At 41.7% G+C, this 18,001-nt stretch overlaps 1 protein-coding gene across 5 annotated transcripts in view; it reads right to left on the bottom strand.

Annotated features, from left to right (window-relative positions):
* The window catches only part of MYO16 (myosin XVI), a 637,262-nt gene that overhangs the window by 366,518 nt on the left and 252,743 nt on the right, over positions 1 to 18,001 (bottom strand). For all 5 annotated transcript variants that reach the window (XM_084616853.1, XM_084616854.1, XM_084616856.1 and 2 more), the window contains exons 6-7: positions 13,342 to 13,466; positions 1,470 to 1,595 (exon numbers count right to left, since the gene is read on the bottom strand). In XM_084616853.1, the coding sequence (XP_084472979.1) occupies positions 1,470 to 1,595; positions 13,342 to 13,466 (251 nt within the window). The remainder of the gene's footprint in view (positions 1 to 1,469; positions 1,596 to 13,341; positions 13,467 to 18,001) is intronic.

The raw sequence follows: 18,001 nt of genomic DNA, 5'->3' as shown, positions 1-18,001 counted from the left end.
TTTAAATAAATTGAACCCATTGTAAACAGTTTTATGCCCTAAAGAGACAACTGTCCTCCTTTCATATCTCAGCATGTACATCAGATCACTCATAAGTTTAGCTGTGTAAGTACATATAAATAACTGACATATCCATAACACTGAAACAGAAAAAAAGAGTTTACTGCTTCTATCAAAGACTGGATAGAGGTTGAACTATACTTGATGCACTGAATTATCTCCATTGACTTTTAGTAATACAATACTCATAGTTTCTTTTCTTAGCTTTTATATAGTGCTTTATATTTTCAGTGTCTTGTACACATATTTCTTTATCAAGCCTCACAATATTACTATGAGACATGTAAGTAGCATTATCTCCATTTTACAGGTTGGGTCGCCAAGGAAACAAGTTTCAGAAGTGTCCACGAATTTCAAGTGCCCGAACTGAGAGACACCTAGGTGTCCAAAGGTTGAGCTTCTAATACTAGTTGACACTTTTGAAAATTTGGACCTAAATATCTTTGCTGATAGACACACAATGAGTCAATGTCAGAACCAGGATTAGAATTAAGAAGTTTCTGACTCCCAGTAGGCCACATGGATTTTTATTGATAGTTTTGAATAAACTTTATAAAAATAACAATCAGAAATGTAAACACGTCTAACTCCTGCATTATGTATGTAAGTGCATGGCTCTCTCCAACCCAAAGTGCTGGAACTGGGCATTAGAAATGGGATAAAATATAGAAAAGAAATCTGGTTTTGCAGCTACATTTCAAACCATATTCTGTCTGGCCATTCCTCCCCACCTTCCCGCTTTCCACCCACACCCATCCCACCCTCACCCCCACCCCAGACACAGCTGCTGCCAAGATTCCTCCCAGCAGAAGCAGAATAATCCGAACGGGGGTAGGTGTACAGTAGTGGACCAGGAGGATTTATACTATAAGACACTTCCCATGAGTCCTAAATCCAGCCCAGAACACCTTTCCACATTTCAATGAATAGAGGGCTCACTGAATGTCAATTTCGGAGGCTTTGAGGAAGCCAGGCTTGGAATGCATCAATTGTGTTGCTAGTCCTCTCGTGGATGCTCCTTTGCTATGTAGCTTTGCCTCGACTAAACTCTAGTCCATGGCACCAAAGTATGATATATGCAACAAAATATAAAGCACAAATGTTTGTTCTGGCTTCCCCCCATAAAATAATTTCAATTTCAATGTAATTTTTGCTGATTTTTTTTTTTTTTTACTGAGGACAGCAAGTTGTTTTTTAATGACCTGTATCAGGTTAATAGTGTTATGCTATTTATTTTCAAGTGATGCCTGGATTATTATATATTTTTCTTATTTTATACTCTATTTATCTAACCAAAACTATGTTCTTCTTTACTACATTAAAATATTCCCATTTTAAAATGCTCACTACTGAAAAAGGAGGCTACAACATACACTGAAAAGACATGCAGGAGAAAAATCAAACTTTACCTGTCCATATTTTGCAGCTAAATGCAGAGGGGTCCAGTACTGATTATCCACAACATTGACATCAGCACCATGATCCAGTATCAGAGATGCCACATCCTTGTATCCATTTGCACAGGCTATGTGCAGCTGTGAATAATACATAAGCAGTGTATTATTTTAAAGACTTTCTCAAGACATATGTGATTAGCAGGCATTTTAACTTCCCAAAGGTTTAACTTGTCAGGGGGAGGAAATACTCTTCTTTCAAAAAAGGGCAAATTATGAAAATAAGAAATGAAAAACCAGCATTTGAGAACAATATTCCAAACATTGCAGAAAACCAGTTTGATCAGAGGTTTTCAGTGTTTAGAAATTAAAGCAGGAAATATCAGAACAAAGGAGAATTCCAACCAATCATCATCAAGTGTCGCATTAATGATCTAGTCTGAGCCAGACTCTGCTCTTATCATTTATAATTTTCATCCTTTCTTTTCTGTTTACTTCATGTTTCCTATCCTTGCCCTCAATCCTAGGCATCAGCACAGGTTCCATGAGCCCAGGCAAATTCATACCTTCTAACAGAGTTCGGTCCATGGCCTAATTTACTTTTGTCAGAGTTTTAAAATCTCAGTTGGGAGATGATGATGCTTTACTGCTCCCAATTTAATTTATTAACACACAATGACACTAAGCTCACTGGCTTTGCAGAGGTTATGCAGGGGAAATCATAGTCACAGAAAAAGCCTCTATGATTTTACTCCACTGTATTTTTTTTTCTTTTTCTGGTCTCACCTCCCTGCATGTTTCAATGTTTAAAAGATTAGAATTGGGACTCTTGACCAGCCAGCTCCAAGATATATTAAAGAATAAAAATTATAACTGAGCTGAGAGATGGAGATGCTAGTGAAACCACTGTCATCTTGAGCAGCAAGGAGAGTATGGGATGAAGTGTTAAAGAATGGGGGAGAAAGGGAAAGACGAAGCTCAGAAAATAGCCTTACTTGTTAAAGGTTAATTTTGGAAACTAGAAGTTAAATTGTACAATTTTTTATTTCAATGCCTGGCTCCTGCGTGTGTTCTGCATTTATATCTCTACATTATTTTCATTGCAGATGGAGGACGGTAATTAAAACAAATACAATATAAAATCAGACAAGACAAGTATATACGGACACACAAAAGCTAACCAACATGAAAGAGGCTGTAGGATAATGAAAATACTAGAAACTAAATGGATGAATAGACAAAAGTACAATGGAAGATACTGTATCAGGGAAAATCTGCCATTAGGGATTCCTCCTGGAAACTCAGTTTTTATGCATGGAGAATAAGAACATGTATTTTCATGAGGGATGTACTTCAAATGTCCCAAACGATTCAGGTTAGGAAATGGTGCAGATTACAGATCTGTGGTATTTGTTCTCACTCTGATATTTTCTATGGGTCCAAGCATCCACCTCTGATTCCATAAGCAAATGTCAGAGAAACCATGGGGCTGTATCCTGGAGTTGTGGGAGCGGAGCAGTACAAAATAGCTGTCCTTCCCACAGCCACAAGGAATCACTTCTGCCAGACCTCCATGTAACCAGGATTCCAAAAGATTCTGAGTAAACTAAGGAGTAGACTAAGGAGAGAAGGGGAGAAACTACTGTATGTGGCCTTGTCCTCTACCGAGGCAATAGATAGTCAACTAATATCTTTTCCTGAGTTATTTCTGCCTGAAGCAGCATTAAATGATGCAGGTAGGGAAGGGGGCTGCACTCAGGATTGGAAGGGCTGCCTACTGGCAAAAAGGCTCCTGCAGTTACCCTGTGCTAGGGACGGGTGGGCCCAGAGTAGCTGCACAGAGGGGCCAACACTTAGCAGGGCTGGGACTGGATGCTCTCTTTCCCACTTATTTTTTCTTCAGCTATGTCTATAATTTATATAGATAGTTTCTATTGAGACTATCATAGATATAGAACTATATCAGAGCTTGTCGGTGGAAAGGGTCTCCCATCAAAACACACAGTTTTGTCAAAACAGAGGGCTTTATGGTGGGAAAATGCCAATTCCAATGAAAAGTTTTGATTTCCCTAGGGGAAATATGAACATAAAAATTAAGTTTTGTTTTGACTTAAAATGTGGTTTTGACCTTTTGGTTAAAACAAAACAAAATCATACTGTATGTCAAAATGTCAGTTAGGAATGAAAACTGTCATTCTGAATTGGCTTAAAACTTCACTAGGGAAAACCAACACTTTTTGACTGAAACATTTTAAACAAAAATTTTTCATTTTGCCAACCAACATACTTTTTCTCTACGTACATGCACACACATATCTATATTCCTACACATGTATATCTAGGTGGCTTGAGTCACTCCATGAGAGCCCTACCAGTGCAGGCTGCCAGAGAGGTGCCAAATCAGGAAGTAAAATATTTGGATAATGAATGTGCAGAACTACACATTGTTTCCTAGTGTACTGCAATTTGCCTAGAACTCATAGTGCCTTTTTCCAGACTTGTAGTTTTCACATTGCTGCTGAGAAGTGTGGACTGAATATTTAAAAGAAAGTTATATCACTCCTGGGATGCTATTATTCTAGGCTGCTCTGATAAATTGGCCATGGTTTTGATGCAGCCTGTCATCCTGGTGATAGGTTTATCTCTTTGGTACGCCTAACTGTTATGGAATAGGGAATTTATTTGTGCCCATCTTCTAACTATGATTGACATTACAACTCCAGGCATGAAAACCATTCAATGAACATAAAATGTATTCAGTTGCTTATATGCAGAAAAAAAGTGAGAGCACGGGAAACAACAGCATGACAAAAAAAAAACAAAAAAAAAAAACACTTGCTGCAATCTTATTAATTCACATCCTGTAAAAGCTTTTTAGTTTTCCCTTGCATTTCAAAACAGTTACTTCTCAGCCATGAGCTACAGAGACTCTGGATGATATCACCATGAAACAGGCTTCCTTTTGCGAGCCAGCAATGGGATTTTTGCTCGTGTCTCTGTATAGATAGGTTTATCAGGTATAGCAAGAAGCCCATTACCAGAATTTTTTGACACAGACTGGCTGACTCCATATTAATGAACAGGGAGGAAATCAGTCTAACACAGTCTGTCGCTGAAACGTGCCTTTTGGATATTTTATCTCCCAGATCACAAAACAAAGGCTTTGCATAACATAATCTGCAACAAAAGAAAAATAGTCCACTCTGTATTTATTTGCTGTCAGACAACAAATGCAGTTCAGAAATCAAAGTCCAAATAAACGACATTCAAACACAAATATCCCTGTGATGGGGCGGCTGCCCGGCACTGAGATGTAAAGAATTAAAGCCACTCTGGGGATGCTGCATGGGAGGCAGCCAATAAGGAAAAGGCTTGTAGTGCCATCCAATTAGGGGAAGGTTTGTTGGAGGAGCCAATCAGGTTGGCCCATATAAGAAGGGGCTGCTGAGCAAAGCAGAGGCAGTCACTCCCTGTAGTTTGAGGGAGGATGACTGGCTGATTAGAGAGGTGGAGCACCATAGACAAAGCAGTGCTGGGCAGGGTCAGCAGAGTAGGAGCAAGCTCCAGTATGACAGCTGCCAAACTGAGACCCTGATATAAGAGCAGAGGAGAAGTGCTGAGGAAGTGGCCCAGAGAAGGAGATGGTGGAGTTGGAGGAGGGGGCAGCACATGGCTGCCAGCTATAGGATCCCTGGGTTGGAGCCTGGAGTAGTGGGCGGGCCCGGACTCTCCACCCACACATGCACCCTTACCTGCACTGGCCACTGAGGGAAGTGGCCAGTGCATGGTCTGCAGTCTGCCACTGAGATGAGTGGCTAGAACTGGGATTGCCACTGAGGCAAGTGGTTGGACTGAGGACTGTCAGTCCCCCGGAATGGGTGGGAAAGAACAGAGTGGGGCACAGCCAGAGGGCTGTGTCCAGAAGAGGACAACGTGGTCCGGGGAGTGATGCAGGTCCTTGATGCGGAGACAGGAGTGATGACCGGTGAGACACCAACTGAGGAGGATGCACTGGCAACCCTGAGCTAATTCCCAGGACAGCCAGCAGGAGGCACTGTCGTGGTGAGTCAAACACTCACAGTCCCCTTTTGCCAAGTTTCAAGAGCTAGCCAGATTCCAGTGTTTGTGCAACAAACTAAAAGATGGATTATGTAAACCTTCTTTTTATAGTGCATATTTGTTCTTAATAATAAAATGGAGGTTAGTTACTGTAACTGGAGGTACTTCAAGATATGTGGTACCTATCTGTATTCCACACATGGATATGCATGCACGCCATGCACCAAAATCCAGAAGTTCTTTAAAGTAGTGTCTGACCCACATATGCGCAGTAGCTTCTCTTGTGTTCCTGACTGGGGGTCTAATAGGTGGTGTGGGTTGACACCTCTCCAGTTCCCCTCCTTACCGCAATCCTACAGGATCTGGAACAGAAGGGATGAAGGGTGGGTAGTGGAATACAGATAAGGACCACACATCTTGAAGACCCTCCAGTTCCAGTGTGTAACTTCCATTTCTTCTTTGAGTGTTGGTCCCTACGTGTATTCCACAAGTGGGTGACCAGCTGGCAGTGTTCAGAGTGCAGGAGGATGTGAGGAAGTCAGTAGCAGAGATTCATGTAGTACGGCCACTCCTTTGGCCTCACCTGTGGCTGCAGATTGAGTGAGAGAGTAGTGTAATGCAAAGGTGTGGACAGAACTTCAAGTTGCCACTCTGCAGATGTCCTGTAGCGGAACATCCAATAAGGATGCCATGGAGGCCACTTGTGCTTGTGTGGAGTGAGCTGTGATACCCCCAAAAGGGGGAAGGTGTGCTATTTTGTAGCATTTTAATATGCTGCCAGGTGTACTTGCAGTGAACTAAGGGCCTCTTCAAGGAGAGAAGATAGTCTAGAATGATCAGGATGCCAACTGTATGAGGCGGATACTGATGGTATTGTGCCCAGGCCATGAAGCACTGCCATTTGGCCCAGTAGCAGGATCTAGTGGAATCCTTTTGACTTTGGCTGAAAATTTTTTGAATGGGTGGAGCACCAGCATTCTATGTCTGACACCCATCCAAACACCAGGCCATGACATGGAGTGAGTCTGGGTTGGGGTGCTTGATCAACACCCATATGAGTTAGGGTACCCTGAAATGGGTGGATTCTGATTGGTGGGCATGCAGACATCATCAGGAGTCTTGTGAACCAGACTTGTCTGAGCCAGTAGGGACCCCTGAGGATGACGGTGGCTCTGCCATGACAGATCTTTCAGAAATTTGTGGTAGTAGAGGAATGGGAGGAAAAGCATCACCTTGGGAATTGCGGTCTATGGCTTCCCTGGAGCAATATATGGGGAGCTTCCTGTTTGTCTGGGACGCAAGGAGGTCACATAGGGGAGTGCCCCATTAAGGAAATGTTATCTAGAACAGTGTTGTATATCTCCCATTCAAGTTCTGTGGAGAAGCATCTGCTCAGCCTGTCTGCCAGGCGGTTGTGAATACTCAGGAGGTATGCACCTTGTATCATAATGCAGTTTGAGACCTCCATTCCAAAGTGTGACTGCTTCCCTGCAGAGAGGAGGAGATCTCACTCCTGTTTGTTGATACAGATCACTGGGGTGATATTGTCTGACATTATCTACACATGGAGTGAGAGGAAGGAAGCCCTTGCACGCAAGACATACTGCTCTCAGTTCCAGTAAGTTTATGTATAATCTGGTCTCTTTTGGGGTCAAAGTATCCTGAGCAGTGTGGTGACCAGGTGAGCTCCCCACCCTGTAACGGAAGTGTCTGTCAGAATAGTGGCCTTCGGTATGGGAGGGTTGAAGCGAGTTCCATCATGACCTTGTGTGGGTTGGACCACCATACAAGGAAGATGAGAACTCTGGTAGGAACAGTGACACTGGAATCAATGTGATCTCTGCTTGGTTGGTAGATTGAGTGGAGCCACGCTTGCAGACATCTCAAGCTTGGAGTCTGATGAATGGTGTCATGTAGCCATGTGGCCTAGCAGAGAAAGACACCTGCATATCATAGTTTGCAGTCTGCTTGTAATGTGTGAGATCAAGTTGCTCATTCAATAAAACTTGTCTGTGGGGAGAAATGCTCTCATGGACACTAAGTCCAGCATCACCCATATAACAAACCCCTTAAGGTGGTAAGGAGGTGCCAAAGAAACCTTATTTCTAACATGACTTCCTGGAAAAAGCAGCCTACAAGGAACCAGTTGTCCAGCTATGGGAACACCATATATCCAGTGTGTCATATTTGAACAGTTACAACGGCAAACACTTTGATTAATACCTTGGGTGCCATAGCCAGCCCAAAGGGGAAGACACAAAACTGGTGGTGCTCTTGACCAACCATGCAGTGGAGGAATTTCCTGTAATATGGGTGAATATCTATGTGAAAATACGTGCCCATCATGTTGAGAACTGAGTCACGTTCCTTCCTGCAGGAAGAGGATTATAGATGCTAGCATAATCATCCTAAATTTCAGCTTTCAAATAAATATATTGAATTGCCAAAGGTCCAGGATGAGTCTCCACCCTCTGTCTTTTGGGGGGGATTAGGAACTATGGGCTAAAGAACCCTCTCCTTTGGTATTGAGGCAGGATGTATTCTATCACTCCCTAGTGAAAGAGGGATTCCTCCTCTTGTTGAAGATTTAGTTGATGAGAGTGGTTCCCAGAGGGTGATCAGTGAGGTGGCTTGTGAGGAGGGTAGGAAAGAAACTCTACAGAGTACCCGAGATGCATAATCTCCAGAAACCAACTGCCCATGGTGATCTTGTTCCAGGTGTGGGCAAAGAGAGTAAGATGGCGTCCAAGATGACAGGGGAAGGAGCAGGTAGCATCTGTGGTGGTGCATGGGTCTCAACTTTTATCTCAAAATTGGCCCTGGGCCTGCAGCTCTGAGGAGGCAGAAGATGTGGCAGTCCAGGGAGCTGGAAAAGAGGACTTCTTAGTCCTTTGTTATTTATGTGGAAGTTTGGGTAGATGCTGGTAATATGGAGCATGTGAAGGGGTGCCTGTGGCCTAAACGATTGTCTCTGGTGTCCTCCTGGGGTCTGGAATGCAAATCCCTAGGGATCGCAGTGTGGGTCATGAAAAAAGAAAAGGAGTACTTGTGGCACCTTAGAGACTAACAAATGTATTTGAGCATAAGCTTTCATGAGCTACAGCTCACTTCATCGGATGCATGTGTGAGTCATGAGTCCTTTAGAGAGCAAAGAGATTGGACACATTGAAGGGAAGGTCTTGAATGGTGTTTTGGACTTCTCTAAGAAAGCATGACAATTGGAATCAGGAGTCCCTTCACACGACGAATCCTGTGGTCAAACTTCTAGATGACATATCTGGAGTCCTAAAGAGCTACAAAAAGAAAAGGAGTACTTGTGGCACCTTAGAGACTAACAAATTTATTTGAGCATGAGTTTTGTGAGCTACAGCTCACTTCATGGGATGCATGCAGTGGAAAATACAGTGGGGAGATTTATATACACAGAGAACATGAAACACTGGGCATTACCATACACATTGTAACAAGAGTGATCAGGTAAGGAGAGCTATTACCAGCAGGAGAGCGGCGGTACAGGGGGAACCTTTTGTAGTGATAATCAAGGTGGGCCATTTCCAGCAGTTCACAAGAACATGTGAGGAACAGGGGGAGGGGAGGAATAAACATGGGGAAATAGTTTTACTTTATGTAATGACACATCCACTCCCAGTCTTTATTCAAGCCTAAGTTAATTGTATACAATTACACAAAGTAAAACTAAACTAAATCTCCCCACTGTATTTTCCACTGCATGCATCCGATGAAGTGAGCTGTAGCTCACGAAAGCTTATGCTCAAATAAATCTGTTAGTCTAAGGTGCCACAAGTACTCCTTTTCTTTTTGTGGATACAGACTAACACAGCTGCTACTCTGAAACCTAAAGAGCTACGTTCACCACCAATCTTCTCTTGTCTATAAAAGATTGGAAATGGGCTCAGCTTTTCATGGGGAGTTTATCTTTGAAGTCTGCAAGGCTGGTGTCATAAGTATAAAGGGAAGGGTAACCATGTTTCTGTATACAGAACTATAAAATCCCTCCTGGCCAGAGGCAAAACCCTTTCACCTGTAAAGGGTTAAGAAGCTAAGATAACCTTGCTGGCACCTGACCAAAATGACCAATGAGGAGACAAGTTACTTTCAAAGCTGGAGGAGCAGGGGGAACAAAGGCTCTGTCTGTATGATGCTTTTGCTGGGAACAGATCAGGAACGCTCTTCAGAACTCCTGTAAAAAGTTAGTAAGCAATCTAGCTATAAATGCGTTAGATTTTCTTTTGTTTAATGGCTGATAAAATAGCTGTGCTGAATGGAATGTATATTCCTGGTTTTGTGTCTTTTGGTAACTTAAGGTTTTGCCTAGAGGGATTCTCTATGTTTTGAATCTGATTACCTTGTAAGGTATTTACCATCCTGATTTTACAGAGGTGATTCTTTTACTTTTACTTTAATTAAAATTCTTCTTTTAAGAACCTGATTGCTTTTTCCTTGTTCTTAAGATCCAAGGTTTTGGGTCTGTGTTCACCTATGCAAATTGGTGAGGATTTTTATCAAACCTTCCCCAGGAAAGCGGGTGTAGGGCTTGGGGGGATATTTTGAAGGGAAGATGTCTCCAAGTGGGCTCTTTTCCTGTTCTTTGTTTAACACGCTTGTTGGTGGCAGCATAAGGTTCAAGGACAAGGCAAAGTTTGTACCTTGAGGAAGTTTTTAACCTAAGCTGGTAAGAATAAGCTTTGGGGGTCTTTCATGCAGGTCCCCACATCTGTACCCGAGAGTTCAGAGTGGTGAAGGAACCATGACGTGTAGGTATTAAAATTATTTTTAGCTTATAGAAATTGGTAACTACATATGCAAAACTGCAGACCTGCGGAGAATACCTTCCTCCCAAGAAGGTCCAGTCTCTTTGGGCCCTTTTCTGAGGGAGTGGATTTCTGGTAGTGTGACCAAATTTTTGTAGCTGCCTTTATCATTAGAGGATTAGGGCCAGGGTGGGGAAAAAAGAAAGTCATCTCCTTTAGGAGGAACAAAATAATGCCTCTTTGGTGTAGGGACACATGATGCTAGTGTGTGCCCAACTGTTCTGGACAGTTCCAAGATAGTCTTGTTAATTGGAAGGGCTATTTTGGTCAGTCCTTGTGGCTGTAAAATCAATAGGAGTTGGGGGTTTTGAACCTCTTCCAGTGGGACCCTGTCGCTGACGATTTACAGATAACTGCATAATCTAGAGAAGACAAAGAAGCCCCCAATGGAACGGGCAGTACCAGCTCTGGCTCTTCTTCTTTGTACACCGAGAGAACCAGATGATGAGAGGGAAGAGGAAAACGACTTCTGAGAGGAGTCTATGCACCTGCCCTGGAGGAGCCAAGGGCCCGGGTAGGGCCAGAAGACAGAATCCATCAGTCTTGGCAGCCTGCAAGGGAATCTGTACCACCTCTGTATGGAGGGTTCATATCCAGAGGGATGGTAAGCATAGCCTCTCGGCTATCTATCAGGGCTCCTGGGTTTTTCTGGAGATACTGTCTCCTCCAATTCCTCCACTTATGAGGATGGTTCAATCAGTAAAGGTGATACCATCAGTACCGGGGTGCTCTGCCCAATGACGAAAGCTGCTCCTGGGACATTGAGAATGGTTTCTGCTGAGGGGTAAAGACATCTCTCAGAAGTGAAGAGCCCAAAAGGAGTGGGGACAGCAGATGGGGAGAAATATATCCTCTGGTGTTACAAAAGTCTCAATGCGGCCCAGAGTCTGAGGAGTTCCCATGGGAGCACCAGAAGGACCCAGCTCATCCATCATAGTCAGTTGTACTTTGGCTAAATGAGGCATTACTGATTGGTGCTACCTGACCCGCACTGGAAGATGGGACCAGCAAGCACCTATCATTACATTTTGCTCTCGCTGACACTGCCAAATCCCTCTTCTTTTGTGCCTTGCCCTTGAGCCTGAGGGTCTTTGGTGCCAGTTCCATGGGATCCATACATGACATCTCGACTGACCTGGACCAGCTCGGGGAGGAAATGCAATTTTTATGGACAGTCCTCTGCAGGGATCTGTCTTTGCATGCATGAGAGTGCCCTCTTCTCTCATGGGGAGCCCTGTGCAAGGAGTCTTCAGGCTTCAGTGGCAGAAGCTCCACTCCAAGGCTCGTGCTTGGAGGGGTGCTGCTAGTTGGCTGAGTCAATGTACAGTGGGGAGGGGAAGGGAATCTCCTGGGCCTGGGTCAGAGCAGGGCCTCCTAGCTTCCTCCATCAGGAACTTAAGTCAAAGCTCTTGGGCCTCTCTAGTTCTGGGTTGGAAAATCTACAAATGCTGCACTTTGCAGAGATGTATGAATTACCTAGCAGTACAGGCACCATTGACATCACTGATGGAGAAGGAATGAGGGAAGGCGATGCAATTCCTGAATCCTGGGACTCTGGGTATAGTCCGAATGGGGTGGAAGGGGGAACTATCCTATACAGACTATACACTATAATAACTATGATTTACAAACCAGATAAAAGCTATTTACAATTAGTTTATTTTACAGGTTGTTACTGTAGGAGAACATAATTCTGGCTCAGGTCATGAGCCAATAGGAAGGAATTAGAGAGGCATTGACCTACACCCCCTATTATAACCTTAGTTGGAACACAAGGGAAGCTACTGCACATGTAGGTCAACAGGCACTGCTTTGAAGAACTTCCAAACTCATGTGCATGGCGCACATGCGTACCCATGTGCAGAATACACATAGGGACCAACATTTGAAGTAAAGGATTTCAGCTGTGTCCAACTACATACTACTCTAACTGAGCTCCTTGATAATCCCAGCCATGAAGGTAAACACCTGCTGCTACTCATGTTCAATTAATGTTTTAATTTATGATATTTTAAAGACAACAGTGATATTTTAAAACCATGGAATTCAGCAGACATTTCAGAGACCCTGGTTTTCTGATTTTAGATTATTTACAACAAATATCTAAGAATATAAAGTCAGGAAATTCCATATTTGGATGCTGAGAACAAACTCCCTGATCTTCCCTCCTGGTATATAATGATACCAGAGATCTTACATGGAGATATACTCTATCATAGCTGTGCTATTGTTTTTAATATTTGGAAGCAATAATTTGATCTTATTTTGATACAATGAAACTGAACAGTTGAAATGGCAGCAATTGTGAAAAATAATGATAGTATAAGGCACGAATTTTGGTCAGTGACAGTTATTATTCATTCAAATAATTTACCTAGCAATGTGGTGTATTATCCATCACTTGAAGTCTTTAAATCAAGACTGGATATCTTTGTGAATGATATGCTTTAGCTCAGCCAGAAATTATAGGTCAACCAGAAGTTAATCACTGGGTAAAACTCAAGGGCCTGTGTTTTTTCAGGAGGTCATATAATCATGGCTTGAAAATCTGTGCCATACCATATTTTTCTGCCTCCGATTTTTTTAAATTCCCATCACTTAAATGTCCAAGGGCTCATATAGATGCATATGTGCAATGTAGATGAAGTTTTCAAAACTATGAGTAAGAAACACATCATTATGAAATAGATGCAATACTAACCTACTTTAAAATTCCAAATATGGTACAAACCAATAACTGGATCCTACTTTATGTAGCATGCAGACACACTGATTTCAATGGGGCTCTGCACAGATGCACAAGTGGGGCCACCATCCCCCATCCTGCAACTGCCTCTGTATAGGCAGACCCTTGTACCTGCACAGAGCCCCACTGAAGCCAAAAGCCTTAGATCCCAACTTGCAAATATTTATGTACTTCATTGAGACTACTCACGTGAGACAAGTGAAGCAAATGCATGTTCACAGGATTGGGATCTGAATCAACATGTACTTACCAGTGTAATTCCTTTATCATTCTTCTGATTCACGCTCCCTCCAGCCAATATAAGTTGTTTGACATCTGCAAACATTGTCATAGGTCTCTGAATCTTCATCTGGCGCAGTGAGTTCAGATCCACACCTGTGCAGAAGAAAATAAAACATTTAAAGAAAAAAGGCTAAAATCTTCCAATTTATTCAGAGCTTCAACTATGAATTCTTATTTTGTTTTGGTCTTTTGATTGGTAGGCACTGAATGAACAGAATGAAGGGCACGTCTAAATGTTCACTTACAAATGCATCAGTTGTATAATGTCAGAGAAGATTATTCACTTCAAGTACATGGGCCTGACTCTCTTCACGTCAGTGTAAATCATGAATAATGACACTAAAGGCCATGAAGTTGTTAAGGTGTAAAATTGGTGCAAATGAGAAGAGAATTAGGCCTGATCTCTGTCCTGAAGGTCTTTCAATAGGAAAAGAGCAAAACTAGGGTGGAGGAAAAGGGTGTGTGACAGGGTGTACCAGGCATTTAGTGCCCCCTGCTGGAGGCCCTGTCACCTCAGCGCACCCCACTCAAAACAGGGCAGGGGGGAAAGAACAGTGGGTTTAGAGCTCTAAGAGATCCCTTAAAATATCATCCAGGATCAGTTGCTAGCTGAACTGTTAAGAATTGGTCCTCCAGTGGCTTGAAGGACCAGGAGTGGGCAAAAGCCAATCAGGCCCAGCACACAAGGTAAAAAGGGCTGTCTGCCTTCCTCCAGGGGGCAGTTCTGGGGAATCTGGGAGAAGGGAGGAAGGATCTTCCCTATCTTAACCCAAAAGCCCTGCCTCATCAGGGCCTAACACTAACTGCCCCTTTTGACAGTCAGCAAAGTACCGTTTTGTTCATATTGCGGAACTTCAAGCCCAGATCGCCATCTCAAGTTGGGTACCAGTTTGCCTGCTGTAAAATGAAAGGAAGCTAGCTTTGTGAGACACTCCACTGGTTCAGGTGAATCCATGACAAGGTACAACAAAACTGTTTGGTGATGAAGTTGGCAATTAGTTACATTTTGATAATACAATATTCAATCAAGATACTGGACCTGATTCTCCACTGCCCTGCACCCTGTATGGTCATTTATACCTACAAAAGGAAAATATGAAATGAGCATACAATGTTACTCTTCTGTCGAGATACTGTTTTAACCCAATTTGCATGAATGTAAATGGCTACACTACATGCCAGGCTGGGGAGAATCAGGCCCATTATTTCTTCCTACCAGCCTGCTCCACAAGGCTGCCTCGTGTTCTAAGTTTTATTTGCATATAGATATTCAAATAGTTCCAAATCAGGTGTGGAGTTCCAAATCGGGAGTGTTAATATTAAAAGCCAGTGGCCACATTCACTAATTCATATCTTTATACATTTCTCTCTCTCTCTCTCCTCATAGCCACTGCAGGACAGTACTATTAAAAAGAAATATAAAACTAAACTGAAGAAAATTAGACTGCTGTATTGGGAAAATAAATCTTATATGTGAGCAAATCCTGCCCTCCTACATTAATGTAACTAATATACAGTTAAAAAAATCCAGAATTAAACATTACACAGGTGGTTTATTTTCCACCATCAAAGTAAATTGATCCTGTTTTTTTTCTCTCTCTATCTATATCTATCTACACATTTTAATGAAGACTTTAGCTTCTATTTTGTGTTCAATGTTTATGAAATGTACAAAAATAAATTGCCCACACTTCTTTCCTTACTCATTTAAATAGCCCCATTTTGCTCAACTGGGCCTCAAACTTGCCCTCATGGATAGTTGCTTATGGATCAGGGCCCTGGACTACTCATGAAAGTCAAGAAAGATTTGACACAAAGGTATTCGCAATTGTAACTGTGGAACTCAGCACGTGTAGTACTATTTTATTAGCATTTGGAAACACTGCTCCAAGTAGGAATCTTTAACCATATCCTTTTTCATATATCCATTTTTATAGAGTTTTATGCTGCTACTATTTTAATTTACATTGGCCTGAAGCTTGATATGCAGGATGTCAGCACAATTGCAATGTTTTCCTGTACAAAATTTGATATAATTTGCTAAGCTATAGTTATCTTCATAATCAGCATTATTGGTAGTTAAGAAATGGTTTATGCATGCACTCCTTTTAATTCTAAAAGTGAAGGATGAATTTTCACATGTAGGATGTAACAATATTGTTTTTGGTACTGTATTTTAGCTGGTGCAGCATCTCACTGACTGAAAAGAATGAGATAAATCAGAGTTAGGTGATGTCTGACATAAGGTTTAACACCTAGAGACAAATCACACCAATCTTACTCATGCAAGTAGTCCTATGGCAGTCAATGAGACTATTTGCATGAGTAAGGCCAGAGGAATTTAGTCCATTAATGGTGATATTGTGCCAATGAAGAGCAATATGTGCTTACTTGCTATTGACTGACAGTTGTAGACAAGAATGCACTTTTAATTTCATACAGTAGTGAATACAGAATCTATGCATTATTTCTGTCAGAACAGGGGGTTTTCCTATGTCCAGATTTGCATTTCACAATCACAGATTAAACGAGCTCAATAAAATGTACAGGTACAATCGTATCCTATGTACTGTCAATTCCACTTCTTCCTGTCATCTTTTCTCCATCTTGTCTTTTAACAATAGAGTGACTGACTGTTGTTCACCACCCAAATCACCTTCTTATCCCAATGACTTGACTCTTTTATAAACACCGAGGCTTAATTAGCCAAACTTTTATGGGGGCCTAAATAAAGTCCAGACCACCAATTATTATGTCACTTCATGGCATTCACTTCAAATGTTTTTCCCTCCAGTTCAACACACCTATAGATATGCAGACTGAAAGACGTTAGAGGTGAGGGGTGAAACATGAGTGACAGTGATAATGCTTTTTTTATTGCAACTGATCTGTAGTGCAGAGAGATTAATTGTGAAAAATGTTCACACATAATAGGATTGAAATATTAAGCTTACTACTGAAATTTGAATTTTCATTTGTTTCCTCTTCTCAGTTCCACCAGCAAACAATTATGATAAAAAATCTATTTCAGGGGGTTGTTAGTGGTTACATGCCTCTCAAGCCTTAATAAGAGTAGCAATACCAATGTAACAAATGTAGCAATTAACTAGAAGACATATATATCAGCCACTCCACCACTATCAATATTCATGGCCCCCAGATAAAAATATTGAGACAGTAATGTTTAATTACTATAATGCCTTAATTTCTTGCATTATGTAATGTTTAGTAAGCAATAAGAAGTTAGGGTTGGCGAAAAGTCAGATTTTTTTGTCTTTACAAATACTCAGGTAAGCTAAGTCTCCTCAGCCTTTGGAAAAACCTAGTTCACACTTGTCATACTAGGAGGCTTGCCACAGGCATTATTAGCATACTCACTCCCCATACTAATAATGTAATACCTTATCCTTTATATCTTACAGGGCATGCTTTGAACAATCTTATATCTTTCAAAAGGTCCTTGGAAGCATCTTGCAGCTGCAATTTTAACAGTACTCTGTAGAGGGAGGAAGCAGGAAAATACACTCACCAACTATATATATTCTAAAACAGACTTTGTGACACTGTACTCCTATGCTCATCCTTTTTAGAAAACTATGATAAATTTTGTACAATGTATGCCTTCTGAGGTATCATTTGAAAACTCATAATCTGCTGAACATCGTTTCCTAGTAAACTGTGTGCCAATATTGTATGCAAAGTTATAAGATTTCACTATATAACGTTGAAAACCAGTTCAAGCTTAGAAAAGCAGGCCCAAACCAGTTACCCAGGAAACAAAAAACAAATCAACACCTCAGCGAGGTGTCAAAGTCAAGTGGACTATCTCCTAGTTAAGCAGCCATTCTTTATCAGGAAGAAGAATGTAAGGAAAAATTTTATATATTAGCAATGGAAAACAACTGGGGGTTCCTGAAGAAACACTGAAGGGGGGGAGGGGTCCTGGCCTGGAGGCTTCCAGCCAGTAAAGACTGTTCAAAGCATATGGTGAGAAAAACCTCTGCCTTGAATCCATTTAACTTAGCAAGCTAAATGGATTCATTAGTTTGTTTTATTTTTTATTTTCTTTGTAACAAATCTTTTATCTCTCATTATTTGTATTCACTTAAAATCTATCTTTCTGCAGTTAATACACTTGTTTTATTGTTTTATCTGAACCGGTGCATTAGGATTGAAGTGTCTGGGAACCTCCACTTGAGATAGCAAGGTTTGTGCACATCATTTTCCACTGATGAAATGACACTATGAGCTGGTATTTTCCAGGAGCTGAGCAGTATGAGTTGGGCAGTATAAGATGCACATTTCTGGGACTGGGAAGTTTCTGGTGTCATCATGTATGTAATTCATGAGTGACTGACCAGAACATTCATGTAATTCAGCTGTAATTTTACATGTAAGAGGCTGTCTGTGAGCAGGACCAGGAGTGGTCGCTCGAAGAGCAAAACAGTTTAAAAGGCATCCCAGGTTGGAGATTTGAGGGGACGCAGCAGTCCATCCATCCAGATTGTACCTGTATGTGTCTGTGACATTCCCCAATGGATGGTGAAGCTGAACAGCAGAGGTTGTAGTCAGCATGAGTTTGAGATGGCTATATTAGTCACAATTAGCACATCCACAAGCAAGTGATT

The sequence above is a fragment of the Lepidochelys olivacea genome, assembly GCF_965140295.1.
Source record: "Lepidochelys olivacea isolate rLepOli2 genome assembly, chromosome: 1".
In the NCBI taxonomy this organism is placed as follows: Eukaryota; Metazoa; Chordata; order Testudines; family Cheloniidae; genus Lepidochelys; species Lepidochelys olivacea.
This window is presented reverse-complemented; position numbering and strand designations above follow the sequence as displayed.